Raw genomic sequence first — 21,023 nt, 5'->3', positions numbered from 1 at the left:
TAAATTCTTGAAAACAGAAAATCAACATTTTTATAAAATCATTGCTTTTGAAAGTGAGGTAAGTCCATTGGACTCTATTCAAAACATGTTTTTTGCTTAAATAACGCGAATATAAATATTGCATATACAATTTTTATTAAAAAAGACCGAAAACAATACAAAATAAACCTATTATTGCTTACTTATATTTTTAGATCAGTTCAAACGCAAACCATTAATTATCCAAAAATAACATAATATGAACTTGCCCCACTTTCAAAATTAACGGCTCATATGTCTAATGTCATATGAATAATTTACAAATATTTTCGATTTAAATACGATTATTTTCAATCAACTACAAGCAAATAAGTAATATTTGCATTGACAAATTTGTTAACAAATTTATCAGCGCAACAACCGACTTGACAACTGTCGATTGACTATTGACAATTGGCTGTCGCGTCGATCGGGATCTGCCAACTAAAGAAACACAATATACGTTATCAAGTTCATTCGAACTTGGTTCCAAAAGATAGCCCTTCTTAATCACTGGCTTGTTATTATGAGGTCAAACATGTTTGAATTTTATTCGAGAAGTACCTGCTCTAAATAATAACTCGTGACACTTTTTGGCCGTTTTTCTTTATTTTATATTATATATAAAACGATATCCTAAATTAAAAATATACAAAAGATATACAACTAGATCACGAAGGAAACCTACGTTCAGTTCACAACTATGCAGCTTAGTATTTTAATATACATATTTTAATAGGATGAAATCTAACGTTTAGTAAACAGTCGTTGTAACTTAAATTTTAAGATAACTTCCAATCGTACCCAAATAATTTTTTTCATTTGCCTTTAATAGGCGATTTGGTCTATTCAGCGCTAAGTATGCCTAAAAACCTACATAATACGTTCTTGTGTGTTTATGTATTTTTTTAAAAGCCCTCCGTTGTCAAAGGGCGCCGGTCATTTATCTAAATTTAGTGCGGCGTATCATCGGCAACGAGTATATTTTGTTTAAGCGTGGGGTAACTCGGCGCCCCCATGTTTGTTGCCGTATTGCGGGCGTATTGGGAGGTTCGCCCGCCTGGGAAGCATAAATTCATTGGCAGCTCCGGATCCGTCGTAAACGTCGGCCGATTGTCGGCAATTGCCTATTTCGATATAACCTTTTCCAGTATTATTTATTGCGGCTTTATCTTTTCCCGGCCGACAATAAACGCGAGCGCAAAAATCGCGACGTACAATCAATTGCGCGTTGAGGTGCCTGTAAAATATGGAAATCGGGGGCCGGAAGCGTTTACTCAGAAATACTGCTTTATTTCGCGATTGGTCTCGTATAATTTGCTTCGGCGAAAAAACTGTGATTTGTGGGTGGGTTTATTTTATTTATTGTTTTTTTATCGTATTGGTGATTGCGTGTAGCACGGGTTCACGTGTAAAACGTTTATTTAATACATTTTAGGTGTGATATCTAAAGTGGAGTTTAAGTGATTGAACTAATAATTTATTTATACATCATTAATATAAACGGCAAGAAAGGTCAGTGGTATTAGTCCATTGAGAAGATCAGAGGATGTGAAGGCTAATTACAGCGACTTAAAGCATACAACCAAAGCGATGCATTATTGATGTGGATCGTAAATCACTTAATTTAAATATATATTTAAATATAAATAAATTTGAATTCTCCAATCACTTAAAAGCTACAAAATACTGTTGTTTTATATAATATATAGTGACCGATAGTTTTTAGTGCACTATATTTTTTTTCAACTACCATTTTTATAATCAAAATATACTCTATACTGTCTTTAGCCAACGATTTAATCATTAAATTATCTTGTAGGGAAAAGGTAAAAGGTAATATAAAAAATAAATTTTTTAACCCTAATTTGTTTAATTTTTTTCCAGTAATTATTAAGTATGAACTTTCGCATTATCATAAAAAAATATCGCTCCAAGTCTGTTTACCAATATCTGATGTTTAATGGCTATTACTTTTATGCATGGTTTTAATTTCTTTACAATATAATTTCATATCTGGTGTGGCGACCACACAAATAGGTCCAGATTTAAAAGGGCAATTGTCTCATTGTTAATGACCGTGACCAAAAACAACAACGACTTCCGAAAAATTCGAAAATCTAGACAAGCAAAAAACTCGCTTTCGAAAATGCAACATCCGATTTCTCGAGTTCTACGAAGCGACTGCAGCGATTGGCTAGGAGATCGATGCACAATCGCGATTGGCTAGCAAGCGTGCAACCCCTAAAGAATATAAGCCAGGACTCCAATGAGAAGAGGGCAGACGGCCGGAGACAGCAGAGAGGCAGAAGGTCTGAGGAACCCTACCAGACAAGAAATGGGTCGAGACGAGCAGAGAGCCAGCCACGCATGCAGACGATCCACCCAGCCAGAGAGAGAGATCTACCAGCAGCCATCCGGAGGAACCAGACACGCGCCCTCACCGACAGACCAGAAGATCACTCCTGTAACTCCCGAACCACTCGCCGCACGCAGCCACAAGAGCCCTGAGATATCACAACCTGCGCCACCTTCATCGCAGTTGGAAGAAGCGTCACGCCGTTAATCGTCCATTTGTCACATGTAAATATCACTTACATCTAGATTCACACAAAAGTCTCATTGGCCGCAAGGTCCACCCCCCTAGGGCTACGCCCCCTAAACTGGTTTAAAAAACGATGAATAAACAATTGCTTCATAATATCACCATAATTATTTTCAGATTCAAACTAGATATCATAGCATGTTTTGGAGCTGCTTTTCTGTTTATCCATTGTTCTAATCTATTCTGGTTCTCGCAAAGAATCCATCCATTATTTTTTATAAATAATTCACTACTGTTATTGACAAATAACAAAGAACATACTTTAAAACATACATTTTAACCATGATTGACCGTTATAATATTAATAAATTAAAATATATATACGTAACCATATCAAAGGATATTTGATTATTCAACAGCATGGTTTTGGTTTATCGAGATCAGTAATAACGATTGTTTTTAATTTTGTAACAAAAAAAACTGCTATTGGCAATCGAGTAGATGTAATGTATACTGATTTTTAAAAGGCTTTCGATAAAGTTTATTATACCCTATTTCTCTAAAATAATTAAATTGTTTGAATATCAGGAACTCCTCAAAGTTTTAATTTTGGCTCATTCATACATTTTCTGTTTATTAATGATATTAATAAAGTAATTCGTATTATTCAATTACGTTTTGCCATTGCCCTTAAAGTATTCCTTAAAATAGATTCCAATTAAGATGGTACATAACTTTTAGTATTGAGTTGAAATGCCATCCGCAAATAGATTACCATTTAGTGTACATAATAATCCATTACATATTTGAGAGCAAAAATACCACGTAAATTTCATTATAAATGGGTAAAAATTTGATACATCGCACATACGTGATTAATTATTTAAAGAGTACTACAGATTTCATCAGTATGTAAAAAATATGTGCAATAAAGCTTCAAAGATGTTCAAGCTCAAGGTGATGTGTGTTTGTTTCATAGGTAATATTAAATTATATTTGTACAAATAAGCTGTATTTATTAAAACAAGTACTAACTAAAAAACTGCAACTAGTATCATGATATTTTTTTATTATTCAAGTTTGCTTTTTTGTTATATTCAAACAAAATGTATTTAACCAAAAAAATATGTTAAGTTAATTCGTGAAGAGGCCGCGAAAATAAATCGCATTTTATAGCTGGAACAATTGCAATTTTACGATTGTCCTATGGAGAAATTGAATTAAGCACTTTTGCTGAAACATCAATTACGGTCTCGAGTCCTCGGCTCGGTACTTTTATTTAGTGGCCTCATAAAGTGTAAGCCAGCTGTTGTTAAAAGTGGGCCCGTGGACGGGCGCGATCATTCTGACCCATTTAAACCCTCGGATAGATTTTACATCTGCTTGTTTTATTTTATTCTCAGACACTAGTGGATGTGTATACTTCGTTTCAATTGTCTTTTAGGACTTGATAAATTCAGAATTTATCTTTTTCATAGTGGTTTCGCACATAATGGATTCTCTCGTTTGTGAAATTTAACAATACGTCCGAAGCTCCATACAAATTATTCAATAAAAAAAAGATTTACGACGAACACGTCGAACGTTTATCGTTTGCAAAAAATAAATAAAAACTATTTGGAATGCTTTCGTTCGTGTAAAAATTTGTCCGCTGCGCGTGAATTATGTACAAGAGAAAAAATCTTTTACTGGTCTCGTGTGTAATATAAATCACAATACATTAACAAAAAGGTTATAAAAATAATTCATATTTTTGCATACAACTTCTAAAGGGGTCACATGATAAATGAAGGCTTAAAGTATATTGTACTCGCATTGCACGCTCGTATATAACATTCAGGCATTTTCAAAGGTAGTTTTTTATTCATATAGGGTATTCCAACAAGATATATACATATACTAGCTTGTTTCATATTAAGTGACCGATTTTACTTACAAGCGTATATTTTTTTTCATATACATGAGAATCTATTGACGAGATCTATTTAAACATGCAGTAAAAATATTTTTTTAAAGAGCTTGCATCAATGCAATCAATGTTTTTACACATCTCTACCTATCTAATATTACTATCGTACTAAATTATATGAAAAAAATGTTTTTCTAAGTACAAAAACTATATTTAACTTATCTTACTTGCCTATTAAAGAATACTTTTTTGTGATCCAAAATTTACATAATAGAATTTTTTTATTTTTGTATATTTTTTTTGTTAATATTTCATTAAATTATTATTTACTCAAACCATGCCTAATAAACTTATCTATTGGATCATTATTATCGCAGTATATAAAATTTTCTGTTAATTAGAGAAATAAAAAAAATAATATGCGCTAATAAAAGTTCAATCTTTGGCAAAATACATTATTTTATATAATTGCTATTCTATACAAAACATTCTAATTAAATCGTTATAAGAAATTTCATGTCTGCATATTCCATTAAAAATTAGGCATATTAGCAACAATAAATCACTACATGTAGACATATGAATAATTAATTACATATATTAAAGGGTGACACCCGTAAATTGTCCCTTTATGGGAGTTTTTATGTTGAAAAAATATTATTTTTGGTAATAAATGGGTTCAACACATTTTTATGGTATTCAACCCGTAATAATTGTTATTTGCCAAAAAGATCAAAGCTTGAATGTGTGTGTTTGATATTTGCACATGGCTTTATTTGCACAATCGTTGTCGAGAAACCTGTCCTGATTTACGACCGTTAATATCCGTCATACTGGTATATTCAGTATTGAACAGTATTTATTTATACATAATAACTCAAAAGTGACTTAAAATCGTTAAAATAATATATTTAAACAATGTTATAGTTAAAATATTAAAATATAAATATAACTAAAGACATCATATAATTAATGAATTGTATTTTCTACTAGGATTTTAAAGGAAAAAAATATTATTTTATTATAACACTACCAATGCGGCGAGGTAAGGAAATGCTTCTAATACCACTATCAAAGTTTAACTATTCTAAACGCGCTTAATTAAATGTAAAATTTAGATTTGCTAAGCTCCAACTAAATTATTTTACTCCATAAATTTTTGTCAACAGGTATAAAATTATTATTTGATCTGACGCACAATGGCCCAGGATTTTAATTTAGATAATCAATTTTATTAAATTTCTAAATTTGTGTGTGGCTCACTTTTTGCGATGGTTTGATCTCTCCTTTTGTTGGTTCGAATAGAGTGACCGTAAATTTTTAATAAATTGTAAAGGTGTTTAAAACCCACCACAAAAGCTCTTTTAAAATCAGTATAGATATGGCGTCTACTTAAATTCTTGCTTCAAAAGATTTTGATACTGTTTTGTCGAAAGACAAGAAGTTAATGACAGTAAAAAAGTACAGACAAAAACTACACTGTTGGTCTAATAAAACTTTTTAAAAGTGATTGACAATAAAAATTGCAAATAATTTTGAAAAAACTGTCAACACTGCGACTGCTAATATAGTTTTTACTGCACATTTTTAAGCTCTTAAATGAAGAATAGTGACTTTATTGAATTTCCAAAGATCATAAAATTATGAAGTTCTGTGAATTAGATCAAAAATACGCTTCAGTGAGTCTAAATTCGCAACCTTTAAAAATAAAACCAGGCTCAGAATAACTTATTGTTTTTAATTTAATAAATTTATAATCAAGATTTAGTTTTCATAATGCTTAATACTGAATATAAAATACAAGAAGAACACAAAGACTATGTGTGAGACAAATAAATGAAACGAAAAAGTTGCGTTAATTTTACAGAAATATTTTATAAGGCGTCCAAAATCCAGAATCAATAATGACCTACGACATGCAGGTCATGAGATCGACCCCAAGAGTCAGCCGACATCCTGCCCTTTCCGACCTGACCTGTCAAATTGCACAATTCATTCAACTCGGGTTTATTTTTCATAATATCGTGACACTCACAATCACAGTCACACAATCAACAACAATGGTTTATAAAAAACTATTTATGCAATATTTCGGTTTTTAAAAACATCTTATTTTATTTCAAATTAGGCAATTCACGACATTTTACAGTAATAAATAAAAAATATGATTTTTTCTTAACCATTGCATTTCTACGTAATAAAAATAATAAAATTTGAAAGTAACACATGGTTCCAGATATAAAAGCAAGAAATCTGTTTAACACCATTGATCAAGCGTCTTCCTGGATTTTTCAAATCAGAACACTGTGCGTCGTGCCTCGCTCTCCGATAATTCACACCCGCCCCAACACGGCACCATCTCACGTATATGAATATCGAGTTAATTAATATGAATTCCGATGATTAAATTTGATCACGTCAACAAAGAGCGTAATTTTTTAATGGAATAACCGTGCCGACGATTATATGCAAACATTTCCGAGGCAATTAACGCTCTTCGGACTGAACCACCCCCTAAAGCAGAACACCCCAAAATACCCGAACCCTGGTGTAAATATGTATACAAATATTTTGAAAAAAGAGCCCACGGCGTGCAAAGCTTTGATAAAATATTTCAAATTACCCACATGACAGATCATAAAAAAGATGGCGAGAAAAAAATTACGGGCGGCGATACCGGTACGTCCGTCGGTTTGTTCTGGCCTTAACGTACGATTTGTTGACCGTTATACGTACGTGTACGTTGCAATATTTTAACGGCGCGCTTAACCGTTTTGTATTCAAGCACGTGTTTTGTGCTTTTTTGTTCGAGAGGCTTTTAAATTCATAATGGGGTGCTTTTTAGTAACGTAATGGTTTATGATGTGTGTGCGTCGCAATATTTTAATAATTAAATAGCAAGCTTCCATATGCATAACCAGTTTTGAAAACTGACGTTTATACAGTATTAACCATTCAGCATTAACTTTAAAATAATGTTTATTATATATAGTTGTTCTTTATCAAATTAAAATTTGCAAGTGGTAGTCTAAAGTACATGTAAAATAAACATAATCCTCAACTCATTTTTGCTTTTTTAAATTTATAACTGAAAGTAACACTAACATAAAAAGTGCTCATCGTGTAGACTTAACAACAACTAGTTGGCTTTATATAATAACAAGGCTTTATTTAAAAAATAATTTAATTTGGTTAAATTCCATAGCAACATGAAAAGACAAAAAATCTATTTGTGATAAAAAATACATTTACGCTAAGCTTTAATTTTTTGATCAAAAAGAGTAGTTACGCTAATTGGTAATTCTCACACAATTGGCACTATAAGGTAATCTTTAAAAATTTCGTTATTTTTAAATTAAGTTTTACCAGCCAGTCTTGCTTTGGCCATTAGTTTACAGTTGAGCACGTTGAGTACGTATTTTGTCTGGACTTGACTTGGCAAAAATTGGGCCCAAAAATTAAAGATTGAAATATTTTTACTCAGTGAATAATTAATATAAAACTACGCAACTGCGTCCATTAAAAACATTTGTAAAGTGATTTATTAGATAATAATTTGGATCGATGCATCACTTCCTTGATCGCAAAAAAATCAAAATGCAGACGACGTGAAAAGGGGAGTATCGGAATATTTTACTTCAAAGCTTTCAATAGTTTATGCTAATGATAGAGGTTAAACCTTTAAAATAAAATTATATTTTGCATCATAAAAAGTAAAAATAAACATTTAAAAGTAAATATTTGTAATTATAAAAAAAAACGATATTTATTTAGGAATTATTTAATATTTAAAAATATATCTTATTTAATGCTTTAAAAAAATAGGATTCCCATTGTACTGTTCTCTATACTATGATAGGCAATCTTCTTACGCCATTGCCCTTTATTATGCATTTTTACAAGCGTCCCTCTTTTTTTATTATTTAATTTCAATGAAAACACACATCCGTCTATACGTGCCTCTCACACTTTTATGGATTTCTCCCTTCCGCTTGTTTTATTGTGTAACGGTCGAACAACCCCAAAGGCCGTTCTGACGAACCTTTGCCCCCACAACCGGGTCTTTACCGCCAATATTTACGACCCAGTCTCTTTTCAGACGTAAAGAACTCCAAAAAGTTTCTACGGACCATAGTCTCCATCTCAAATGAACCGTCCGGTTATAAATACCGAACCCTGGATCAGAGGAAAAAGAGCACACCATTGACTTCATGCAAATGCTGCAAAGTCTATTTGAAATATATAGCAAAAGATGAGGTTACGTGTACTATTTTTTTGCGAGTCGAACCGAATTGCGAAACGGTTGATTTGGGGGTCCTGGGAGGCCATAATATATCCTGCTGTCAACCGAACGCGCAGTCAAATAAATCCTGCAATCTGGGAAATTTACTTCCTTTAAAACAGTTCGTATATAGTCACCGACAACTGGTAGACCAAATGTGGATTATATTTACATATGTGAAAATACAAAAGACTTTTAAAACAATATATTTATATGATATTATTGCTTTTTATTTGGGTTATTTTCAATATACTTTTTTTCATAATTAATTAAGTTTACTTTTTTAGTGAAGAAATTGTATAAATCATATTAAAAATAAATATTTTTACTACATAAGTTTAACAGCCATATTTTTAGCCCTAGCAAAAACAGCTTTTTGTATTATAAACTTACTTATTTTTAATTAATATTGAAATCAACAACTGTTATTTTTATTCGAACTAATAAAACATTTATTTTTAATGATTTTTTTATTTTAAATTAGGTGCTTTTAATTTAAAATAAAAAATCAAGTTAGATAAAAAATCCCAGATAACGATTATTGAAATTTGTGAGGAAAATTTAGATGATACAATGGCACTTAGTGCCTCTTTGTTTTATAAGCTATCACTGTTTCATTATATTTTTAAATATTTTATTCAATGTAACTTAAATAAAATATTTTAAAATGCATTAATTACATTTATAAAAAAAAACGTTTAGGTAATCCAATCTGAGTTTTATTTATCGTTCAATAAGTATTGTGATAAAACGTAGAAAATTACAATTGAATACGTTTTTGAAAAACTCAATATGCTGCATTGAATCGCCAGAAATTTATATAACGTATTTTTCATTCAAAATTTTCTGTGACCCACTTTGAACAATTAGTGCTGTTTGCCGTCCAATCGCTCCGTTTGCTCTCTAAAGATTGGCCCTTATCCGAGTCTTAATTGTCAAGTTCTAAGCGATGTTTTCGAGTCGATCCTTTCATCTTTCAATTTAAACTTTGCACAATTGATTATTTATCTATTCGTGTGTTTCAAACTCACTTTTGCAGCCTTTGTGCGGAGCGTTTATCTCGCGCCTTTAACAATTACAGACAAATTACCCTTTTCGCGAACTTTATATTTATTTGAAATATTTGACAATTGCTAAAATTGCCGTTTAATGAAAATTATAATTCATAATTTGATTTAATATTATTATTCTATATAGAAAGAAGAGAAACGGCCCGAGAAAACTACCCTGCTGGACTTCAGCTGGAATTCAAGAGTTCAATATTCAGCGTATCAACCTAGCTTTGATATAAGCGTATAATTTAAAGGTAAAACCACCGTGACGTTTTTGATGCTTTTTATATATACATATCATTAATAATCCTGTACTATTTTTATTTTAAATTCAACAGAAATTCACGTTTGTTATTTATTAAGCCATTAAAGCATTTTGTAAAAAAATTGTTTGTTACTCATTTTATAACTGGGAAATTGTTTTAGGTGCAATGAGATATTTTTTCTTAAATATTATGTTAAGCTAAAAGATAAAAGGCTAATGGCGCTTTGTTAAAAAAAGACAATCTGTGGCTTTAAATCATATTTAATAGGCAATATTAATTTATTTCTGGACATCCTTCGTAAATCATAGACCTTGTTTCAAGTGACTCATTTATTTCTTTAGCTAAATTCCAATTAGGCGGCTTATGAGTTAACAATGACAAAGAAGTTATAAATTAGGTTAAGAGCAACTGCTTGATGGTCTAGTCCAATGACATGTAAATAAAACAAATATCAATAAAGTTGAGAATTAAAATTGCCTTTTTAAAATCTGAATCAATTTTTTTCTTTATGATAAAATAGATTGCTTGCTTTGAAATGCATATTAAAATCCAAGCCGGCTGAAGATGGCAATGGAACGGAGATGAGGAGCACGCAAAAATAGAAGTTTCTCCTACCCTATATAGCAGTGAGCAGCTAAAGGAATGTGGCGAAGTGGTTGAATGGGGGAAAATGTCAGAATACGCTAGTTTGAAATACAGAGGTCCCTTATGAAATACAATAGCTGTCATGTTTATCTATGACGCCCGGGTTTGTTGCCAGCAGACATCTACAGGAATGCTGAACAACTGCCGCGGCAACATCCACATCAAACGTTTTATTCAAAAGGGAAAATATTTAAGTCAGCCACTCGCTCAAGACGGTACACGGATGGTTGAAATAACCAACGATTTAACCGCGCACAACATGGGGAATTTGCGCGTTTCGAGACGGCTCACTTATAATCGGATAGGGATAGAGTGGCGAACGTATGTAGAACCTCAACCTGATACGTTTGATATATTACAGTCAATAAATAGAGCTGTATTAAAATTTTCAGATAGAGTACGATATATAAATATATGAGTAGGTTGCTTCACATATCACATAACTATAAATATTAGTTTTTTATGTAACACTGTATAACAAAGATCACGTGCTTTATTAATATGTATTAGCATACACTAATTTAATTTATCAAATGATTTATATATTTATTTTTAATAAATATATTTTCCTAATAAATTGATATATTACAGTCAATAAATAGAGCTGTATTAAAATTTTCAGATAGAGTACGATATATAAATATATGAGTAGGTTGCTTCACATATCACATAACTATAAATATTAGTTTTTTATGTAACACTGTATAACAAAGATCACGTGCTTTATTAATATGTATTAGCATACACTAATTTAATTTATCAAATGATTTATATATTTATTTTTAATAAATATATTTTCCTAATAAATATTTCGAGTAGCTAGTAAATTTTAAGTCAATAGATTGATCTGCTCGTATCGTATAGTATGAATGTATAAAATACTCACATTCACATACATTTATATTTGAGCCCTTGTAAGTATTGATTTAAATTAATATAATCGGCCTAAGTAAAATTGTTTAAAAACAATACGTATAGGCAAAAATGTACTTAAAATTCTAGCAACATATTTAATATCAACGTACATTATATTTTATAAGTGAACAAAGTATTTAAGCTTTTTGTCAAATTCTTGAAATAAAAATAATAATAAAAGGTAAATGGCAAAAGGCCATCTTGTATAAAGAAACAATATCGCTATGTCGTTACATTAATATTATTACATGGTTCTGAAAGTATATATGGAATATCGAAAATTCACTTACCGATCACGGTGAGGTTCACTTTGCTGTTCCTCGTTTGAGCAACTTTGAAATCTACCCTGCACCTATAGAGACCCTGATCGGACTCTTTTGCCCTATCTACGCCCAGTTGGGCAGGTCTTCTTTCGGGCATGAAATAAGCCCTGTTTGCAAACACCCCTTCGTCTGACCATCTCTCGGCTATTGCAAAGTCTCTCTCTCTTGCGTCGACACTGAAAATAAAGCAGATTTTTACTAAAATATTAAAGTAACCTATATACAAAAAAAAAAAAAAATATTCATATAAAAAGTATTTAATATTAAATATAATTTTTACAATTTTTTCTAATAACTATGATATATACTTTGTATGCTTAGACGAACCTAAGATCCTCACATTAAATTTATTATAATTATTTTATTTATTCATTTTTAGGTTTATATATAATTTTAGAAACTATTTATAAAAATGACAATTTTTAACTTTGCGATACATTAATCTATTAGCCAATTAAATAATTTATCTTTTTCAGTGTAACATTATTAAAATTTCAACCAATGCGAAAAAATTCAACTCACATCCATATATTATTATATGGATTACATCTTTATAACAATGTAATCGTAATCTTTAAATAATATTTAAACTGATATTGCTTAAATTAAAACATCAGAGGAGTCCAGGTGTAATAATAAAGTTTACTTTACTAAGTTAGTTAAAATATACATACAAAACTTATCTTTTTGAATTTTAAGCAATAGAATACTTGACTCTTAAACTACTTATAATAAATATTTTTCTTAAATATTCTGTAGTTAATCCAAATATTATTTTTTTATTAATTGCATTTTTTTATTCTAATTTTGTTTGTGAATTACTCTGTGGTATTAAAAAAGCACTCAAGAAATAAAATGTAATTAGCGTTCTGATGTAATTAAATTAACAATAAAATCAAATTAAATTTTAACTGCAATTAACTGTATGAAACATGTAAAATTATAATACCTATTTTACATTACCATTATGAACATGGCGAGATGTAAAAATATGTAAATACGAGAAAAAGGGCATAAAGAGAACATTTGCAAAATCGTCTCGATAATTACCCACCAAGATTGCCTTTCTTTTGCCTTTTTTGTTATTTTCTTGTTTAAAAATATTTAACGACGACATTAATACGGATTTATGTGCGAATTATAATTTTAAAGCGTTAACCCGCAGTTATACGGCGAACGTTTACAATGTAAATTGTTTTATATTGCCGTAAAGTTCTTTTGTGTTATAATTGCAGGCGCTGCACAAGAGTTTTTATTGCTACGGAGAGTTTAAACCATATTAAAATGCGTTAAAAGGGCTAAAAAAGGCGTATTGATTAAATTTTAAAATTAAATTACAAAGCTGCTGTTTATACTATGATCACTTAATTATTTTAAGAACAGTGCGTCAAATTATATTAAGTTGTAGGTCGTGACGTGAGCAAATCATCGACACTTGAATTATGCTCTTTAGGTTATAAATAAGTACTTGACTTTTAGAATTGATTATTACTAATATTTCTTTGTCTTTAATTATAATAATATTGGGCTTAAAAAAAAGTGTTTTTTTTTTATATATATAATTCTAATAAATAGACCATGTATACAAAATCATTATTTTAGGACCATAGAGAAGCCATAAAAAAATGAAAACTAACTTAAAACGGGATCGTACATATTTAAGTCTGAGGTAGAATATGCCATAAAATAAAATATGCTATATTTTAGTACTTGTTTTTAATTATATATATCAACTATATGCCATAAAATTATAAAATATTTATGTATCACTAATTACAGTATACAAATTTTATAAGGCAAGCATCATGTAGCAATCTATATTCTGTGAAAAAATGTGCTACAAAATTATATTTTGTTTAAATAAATTTAACAATAATATTGCTAATACATAAAAAATAACAATATAATAGGTAATACACATATAAAAGCTTAGTTTGATTTTAAATTTATCGTGTTTACTTTTAAGATAAAAAATTTTCTATATAATATATAATGTATACAATTTTATGACTCGTATCAAATTAAATTATAAGCTTATCTTTGGCACCTCTTGGTAATAACTTTTGATAGGTTTCGTGTGGTAAATAATAATGAAAAAAATAATATTTAATAACAATATTAAACTTTATTATTCGTACTCGAAACCGGTCAAAAGAATTTTAAATTAAAATTATCATACATAGATGTATTTCTGAAAATCTCTACAGAGAAGGGCGCGGGTAAATATAGGCAGGGCTTGTTTTGCCGCAGAGGGCCATGGGAATATTACAACTTGTCAGATACAAAGTTTTAAGTGGATAATATATATTTCGAGTTGGAAGCAATCAGAAAAATATTCAAAGTCAACAACAAGCGGGTAACTTGGACGTCCTTTTTGTGCATTCATAATAAGGCAAGATCAAAAAGAGTGTAAATCATCGCTCCACAGAAATAATTGAATATTTTTGTGACAAATTAATTGATTAAGAAAGCGCTACTGAGCAAGCGCAAAAAAAATGATATAGGCAAATATTTTTAGAAAATTTCATTTATTTGATTAGAACTGTTAAAAATATTAAATATGCTTTATTGATTAGTTATTAATCTTTGTGAAAACAAAGTGAAACATATAATTACAAAAACACTTTTTAATTCTATGAATCAAGTATCCAAATCCTAGATTTAAAAAACAGTAAATTGTATAAAGAATTGATTCATATAAAGGCGAGGACTGCTTATACGAATATTGCTCACACAGATAATCACTCACACGGTATGAAAAGGTAAGTTATTTAATTTCAATACACGTTCATTCCGTACAAATTATTGAGACATTTTTTTATTGGCATGGTATTTTGATGTATTTTATAAATTCTTAAAAACATATTGGCAATTAATTAAATTTAATTACTTATTTTAATATTTGCAAAAAACAAAAAGCTTCGAACAATCAGAAAAACCTATATAACTTTACGCCCTATATTTAAGTTAATATATTAAAACTACATTGAAATAGTAATGATGGCAAAATATAATTTATTATATTTTTAATTTTAATTTTCACTATTATTTTATTGTAAATAATTATTTGTTAATTATATTTTTAATTTAAAGGCATTACTTTTTTACAATATGAAAATGTAAACGTAATAATTAAAATAATACTTTCTTCACTCATTTCTTAAATAGTTAACAAACAACCCTTATTCAAATTTCATTAATCGTTTCAACACATGAAACTTTTTCAGACAATATCAAAAAGCATACATTTACATCAATACACATCTCTTCCCTATACTCAAATACATACACATACGTAAAAATGTCGTATTGAATGTTCAGTTTTATCTGAAAGCTGATTTTCCACAGTCGCCCAGCACCAGAAGGAGAGACGTATACCAGCAATAAAAGCTCTCCGGTAAAGCCTCCGAGAGGGCTTTTCAAAACCCACTCCGTCGCCAATTGATTCCTATAAATTTCTTTGGCGGGAAGTGACCCAGAAATATCTCATGTATATTGAAAAATCTGCAAAGTAGCAAACATAAATAAAAGTCTACCGAAATGGGATTTTTTCGAAAATCGCACACACATAATATCTGTATATGTTTTCTTTTAATATTGAATATTTACCTGTAAATAGGAGTGCCGAGATCTTCTCTATACCATAGAACTAACAGAACTGCATCTCCATAGTCTGTGGTAGAGATGTCGCATGGTAGATAGACTGGTTCTCCAGCTACGGCAACCACTTGTGTCAGGGGTACTGTAAAAATAAAATTAATATTAGTACTGAATATTAGATACTTTAAACACATATTTTATTATTTGTTTATTGATCTGAGCCTTTAAATAAAGCTTTTAAAGTTAAAAATGACGAAGAAATGGTTATTTTTTCTGAAGTAAGATCGGCTAAATATTATTAACGGTTTAACATATTGCCGCTATAAGCAAATAACACATATGTTGGTAGCTACTGTGCGACTAAATCACAAAGTTTTTGATTAAAACACCTATTCTATCTCTATTTTATAAATTTATAATTAATAAAAATATATTATAACGATAAGAGTTAGTTATCATTGCATTAATATTATTTTAACGATATTTTTCAAAAGGTTATGGAAATATTGTTGAAAATTGACTTATTAAAACAAACTATTATACAAATACTTTTTATACATAAAATAAGTTATACTATCTTGGATATGTGATTATTTGTAAAATAAAATACCATTGCTCTAGAATAGTTTTTATTATATCTTCGAAAATAAATAAAAAGTAGTTTTTTATATAGGTAGATATTCAACCAGTAACCCTTATCCTTGCACGCGTGCTTCCGCATCTATACGCAAAATATTGAAAGCTTTGACTATTCTCCGAATAAAAAAATCTGTTTGCTCCGTGTTCTGCGATCGCTCGATTGGCCAATCATATGGTTACAAAGCAACTCGAGTCTTGATTCCTCTGCATAAACGCGATTTTCTATCTGCTCGAGTGTAAACTAACACCGAGCGAGTCTGCTGTAATTTTCTCAGCTGAAAATTCACTAAAGACTAACGAGTTTTTGCGGCTGATTACAGCCGTGACGTAATGCCGCACGTATAGTATCTCGAATCCAAAAGCAGATGCCATTTTCGGGTAGACAACATCATGCTCGCTCGGAGAGCACTTTGCTCCAGCTAGTCGGATAAATTGAATTATAGTTAAGAAGTAAACGTCTAACTGTTTGATGTGGATTTTAGGTATATTCAGGTTAGATAATCTGGCAAGCAAATAATACTGTAATGAATGATTTCAGGTAACTGCATGTTAGTTATGCATACACAGCTGACCACAACTTTTAACAACCTTGACAAATAAAATAAAAAACAAAAAAATATTCAGTAATAGGTAAATAGTTTTTAATTTAAAAAACTACATTATATTGGGGTTAGGTATAGGATTTTATTATATATTTATACTACTCTATTTTATACATTAAAGCAGTTAATTGATAGTGTGTTTAAGATAAGATTGAATAATTTTTATCAGGTACACTTAAATATTATTTATACCTAAAATAAATAAATTATTATAACATACCATAGCAAATTTCAATTTCGAAGTTTGCACTTTAAAATGGACTATTTTTATTTGGGTTGATTTGGTAAGTCTCTCTGCACATATGTTCATAAGTGATAATTATTATGCAAGCGACAAATTAGCGTATTCCAGTGTAATGCAATTTTAATGCTAATATTAGATTATCACTTTATTTAATAGTATTTTATTTTATGAACATCAGATCCAAAGCTACAATATATAATAAAGACGTATATATAATAATAAAATAATTTAGTTTTTTTCAATTGCTGCCTAAAAATATGTAATATCATAAATTAGAGTTAAATTGTTAAATAAATCTGTCTAATTTGATCAAATAAAACCTTTGCTTCAACCGCTTAATACCAAAAACTCACCGGTGAGTCGTTTTGTTTTACAAAACTTATCTTCTCATCTTAGGATTATTTTAAACAGAAAGAGATAAAATCAGTCGCATATAAAATAATGAGAAAAAATTATACTTTGTAATAACCGAAATTTATGAATAATTCATACTTCTGAGTTGTTATTATGCAGCTGTGGACATTTTCTAAGACTGTTATTGCTTTTTTTGTTATCTTTTAAAATTAATACAAATTATGTTAAATCAATGTGAATAGTTTCAAGTCGATCTGAAGTAATTTCTTGTAGTAATATTTTTTTTAACATTGTTGACAATAAAAACTATTATAATAGCAACCTTCTAAAATATTTTGACAGCAGGACTATTTAAAAATATCGTTTTAATAATAAAAGTGTAAAACACTTAATGCCTAATTACAAATTATAAAAATATTATTCAAACTATATTTTAATGCTTCCACTTCACTCTCCGAAAGTAGGCGACAGTTGGCCAAGGACGGGAAATATAATGTGAAAATTCGGGCTTACTTCGGTCGAGCTCGGTTGTCCCCGCGCTAAAATCTCTCGCAAGTTCTCCGAGGTCACCGCGAACGGGAGGTAAACTGGGGGTAATTTTGGTCGAGGCGGCCGACTTCGTCGCCTCCGAAAATTCCCTCGCTTTCCGAAAGTAATACCCGAAGACGCTTCGAGCGCGAGCGGCGAGATACTTCCCCTTTCGCTCTCTCGCGTGACGAGAGAGAGAGATAGAGATGGTTTATCGCAAACTGAGATAGAACGATTCAATTTTAATATGGGCGTCTTCACGATCGCGCCACTGTTTGGTATTTTTGCCCGATCTGGACGGCCAAAATTATTTCACCACTTTAGTTGATTCCATAAGTGCTCTTAGTCAAATATATAATATTATAAGTGCTAAAAAATACAATTATTTAAAGTATTTCTTTAATTGTAGGCCCGAGGAATAGGAATTCCGTGTTGAACGGTCGTGCGAATTTCGCCGCGTAGCGTAAAAAAAAAAATTGTATATGTCACAAATTTGCTGTTTTTTATTAAGAAAAAGTATTTGACTAGCATTTTATCATACTCGGTATCGTTTTTTTAAATATGTATATATTTAGTCATTCCAAACAAATTTTTATTTTATTTCATTAGTACGCGATCCACAATTTGACGTTTACTGATTTTACCACGGTAACCATATTATTAAAAAATTACAATCATTACAAAACTGTATTTTAAATTTGACGTTAACATTTCTTTAATTGTAGGCCCGAGGAAGAGGAATTCCGTGTTTAACGGCCGTGCGTAGCGTAATAAAAAAATTTAGCCGCGTAGCGTAAAAAAAAAAAATTGTATATGTCACAAATTTGCTGTTTTATATTAAGAAAAAGTATTTGACTAGCATTTTATCATACCCGGTATCGTTTTTTTTTTTAAATATGTGTATATTTGGTGATTCTGAACAAATTTTTAGGTCGTAACTTTCGCGACTAAGCCCCGTCCCATTTTTAAGAATAATACATTTTTAAGGTATGCAATGTGTTAAAAACCGCAAAAATCCGCAGTCAATTTTGCATGTATCATAAAGAGAAAGACCTAAGCTATATATTGTATATAAAATCTCAATTCAGCAAATTGACTTTCCATACTTTTCCTTAAAAAATAATAGAAATTATTCATTAGTTGCACACTTGAACGTTTCCTGTTTATTATTTATTAGTGACAGTGAAGCCTCGATTCAACATAAAATGTCTTATTTACTAACATTGATCTATTCCGGTGCATTGCAATCATCCACCATCTCCTTTTTCTCCATTTGGCTTTAATTTTTTTTGTGTTTAAAACACGCACGTAGTTATAATACGCGAGGTTGAGAAGCGTGCACGCGTATGAAATTCCCGGCTACGCCTGCGACCTTGACCGACTTCGGTCGAACTTCCACTAGGACAACTTTCGGAGAGTGAAGTGCGGGTATTAGATTATTCACTGTTCAATAGTAAAATAGTTACAAAATGAGTCAATAGCATTTTAAGGGTTTAATGCTAAGAATAATGATAAAAAGTTATGTTACCTATATATTAAAACCAATTATGACATTGCTTATTACTGCATAATTTACTATGGTTTTCATATCTATTTTTTTGTCACTTAGATAATATATGGCTTCAGATTTTATAACTAGTAATATAACAATATCCTAGACTTGTCTAAATTTAAAATAAGCAAGTTCAAAAATTGTGACATCCTCGTTTTTAAAATTATAATTTATAATTTTACAGAAAATACGAACAATATGGAGTGTCGTTTAAAATTAAAATTTATAAAAAGTACGATTATATAAATTTATCTACTTTGTTTAAGCATATGTATCTACATACATTTTTTTATCAGGTCCACGAATTGGATAATAATGTTTTTTTTAAATTTCTTGCAGTATTGATTTTAATAAAAATGGAATTGACAAATTTTTCCGAAAGTTTCGAGAGCTGGAGAAGTAAGGTTTTAACCTTTTGAACGCCAGCGTCAGTATCTCTTTCTAAAAATAAATGTAAAATATTTGCTTTACTGATAGATGAAGATAGTACAACAATATTTAATAATTAAAAAAAAAGTATAAAATATGTTTCATTGTTTTAAAAATAAGTTGTTCAAAAAAATATACAAGAAGTGACTCATCGGTAAGTCGCTGGCGTTTAAGTTATTATAGCATATGCACAGAACAGGGAATTTAGGAAATCTAAAAAAAGTTGACTATATATAGTTCCGATAATGGTTATTAACGGTAGGATAAAAATAAACTCGTTTTACTGTCTTTCATCAAAACAGTGATCTTTTAATGTGCGATTACAAATAAATGTAGTTTATTTTGATTTTAAAAAAGTTTTTGACAATGTTTATTAGAGTTTTTGACAAAAGTTATTAGTGAAAAAAAAGGTTGGACTTTGTTTGCTCAGATAAACTAGCATGATTATTCCTGAGTTTGTTGAGGGTGACAAAATGATCATCAATAACTAATAGATTAGTTGCAATGTTGTTAGTTTCTTCTAAATTATTTTAAATAATTATCCAAGGAAACGTTTTATGCAAGTTTTGTGAGAGCAAAAGCAGAGATTATGTCCCGCCCGCTCCACTGTCACTAACCTCATCAAAACAGTGACAAAATTTATTATTAGAGGAAGACAAGTAAATCATGTGTGTTTTGTAAATTATGGAACGTTTTGTAAAAAATGGGCCCTTATGATTTGGAATCCCCGAGTAACCAAATGCAATAGTATGCAAATTAACACATAAAGTAAAAACTACTCAGTAATATGTGAGAGCTAAAAAGCTTATTGAATCAAAGTTTCTGTACTTCCATATTTAAAAGGAATATTCAAATGTACACATCTAGTGAATGTTTAAAAAACTGTTGTGTAATGTGTTAATCAGTCACCGTCTCTATTTCAACCACACTTCTCTTTATTACAATCCCATAGAGCGGAAGCTTCCCGTCAACGTATCTAACGCTTCAATCTTATTTTTGCGTTATGAATTGAATTTAAACCACGTCGACTGGCTGCTGAATAGACAAGAGAAGAGCTCTAGAGAAGAGAACGTTAGCAGTCTGCCTTAATACCGAACCGTGACAATGACTACACACCGTC

General features: G+C 30.2%; 1 protein-coding gene across 1 annotated transcript in view; it reads right to left on the bottom strand.

Annotated features, from left to right (window-relative positions):
* side-VII (sidestep VII transmembrane protein) overlaps positions 1-21,023 on the bottom strand; it is a 542,053-nt gene that overhangs the window by 192,609 nt on the left and 328,421 nt on the right. Inside the window, exons 3-4 of the mRNA XM_088190535.1 lie at positions 15,565-15,697; positions 11,923-12,131 (exon numbers count right to left, since the gene is read on the bottom strand). Coding sequence (XP_088046661.1) covers positions 11,923-12,131; positions 15,565-15,697 — 342 coding nt within the window. The remainder of the gene's footprint in view (positions 1-11,922; positions 12,132-15,564; positions 15,698-21,023) is intronic.

Source organism: Plectrocnemia conspersa, unplaced genomic scaffold, assembly GCF_051122295.1.
Source record: "Plectrocnemia conspersa isolate PC_06_02 unplaced genomic scaffold, ASM5112229v1 ptg000008l, whole genome shotgun sequence".
Classification (NCBI taxonomy): Eukaryota; Metazoa; Arthropoda; class Insecta; order Trichoptera; family Polycentropodidae; genus Plectrocnemia; species Plectrocnemia conspersa.
Note: the sequence above shows the minus strand (reverse complement) of the source record. Positions and strands in the feature narration are given on the sequence as shown.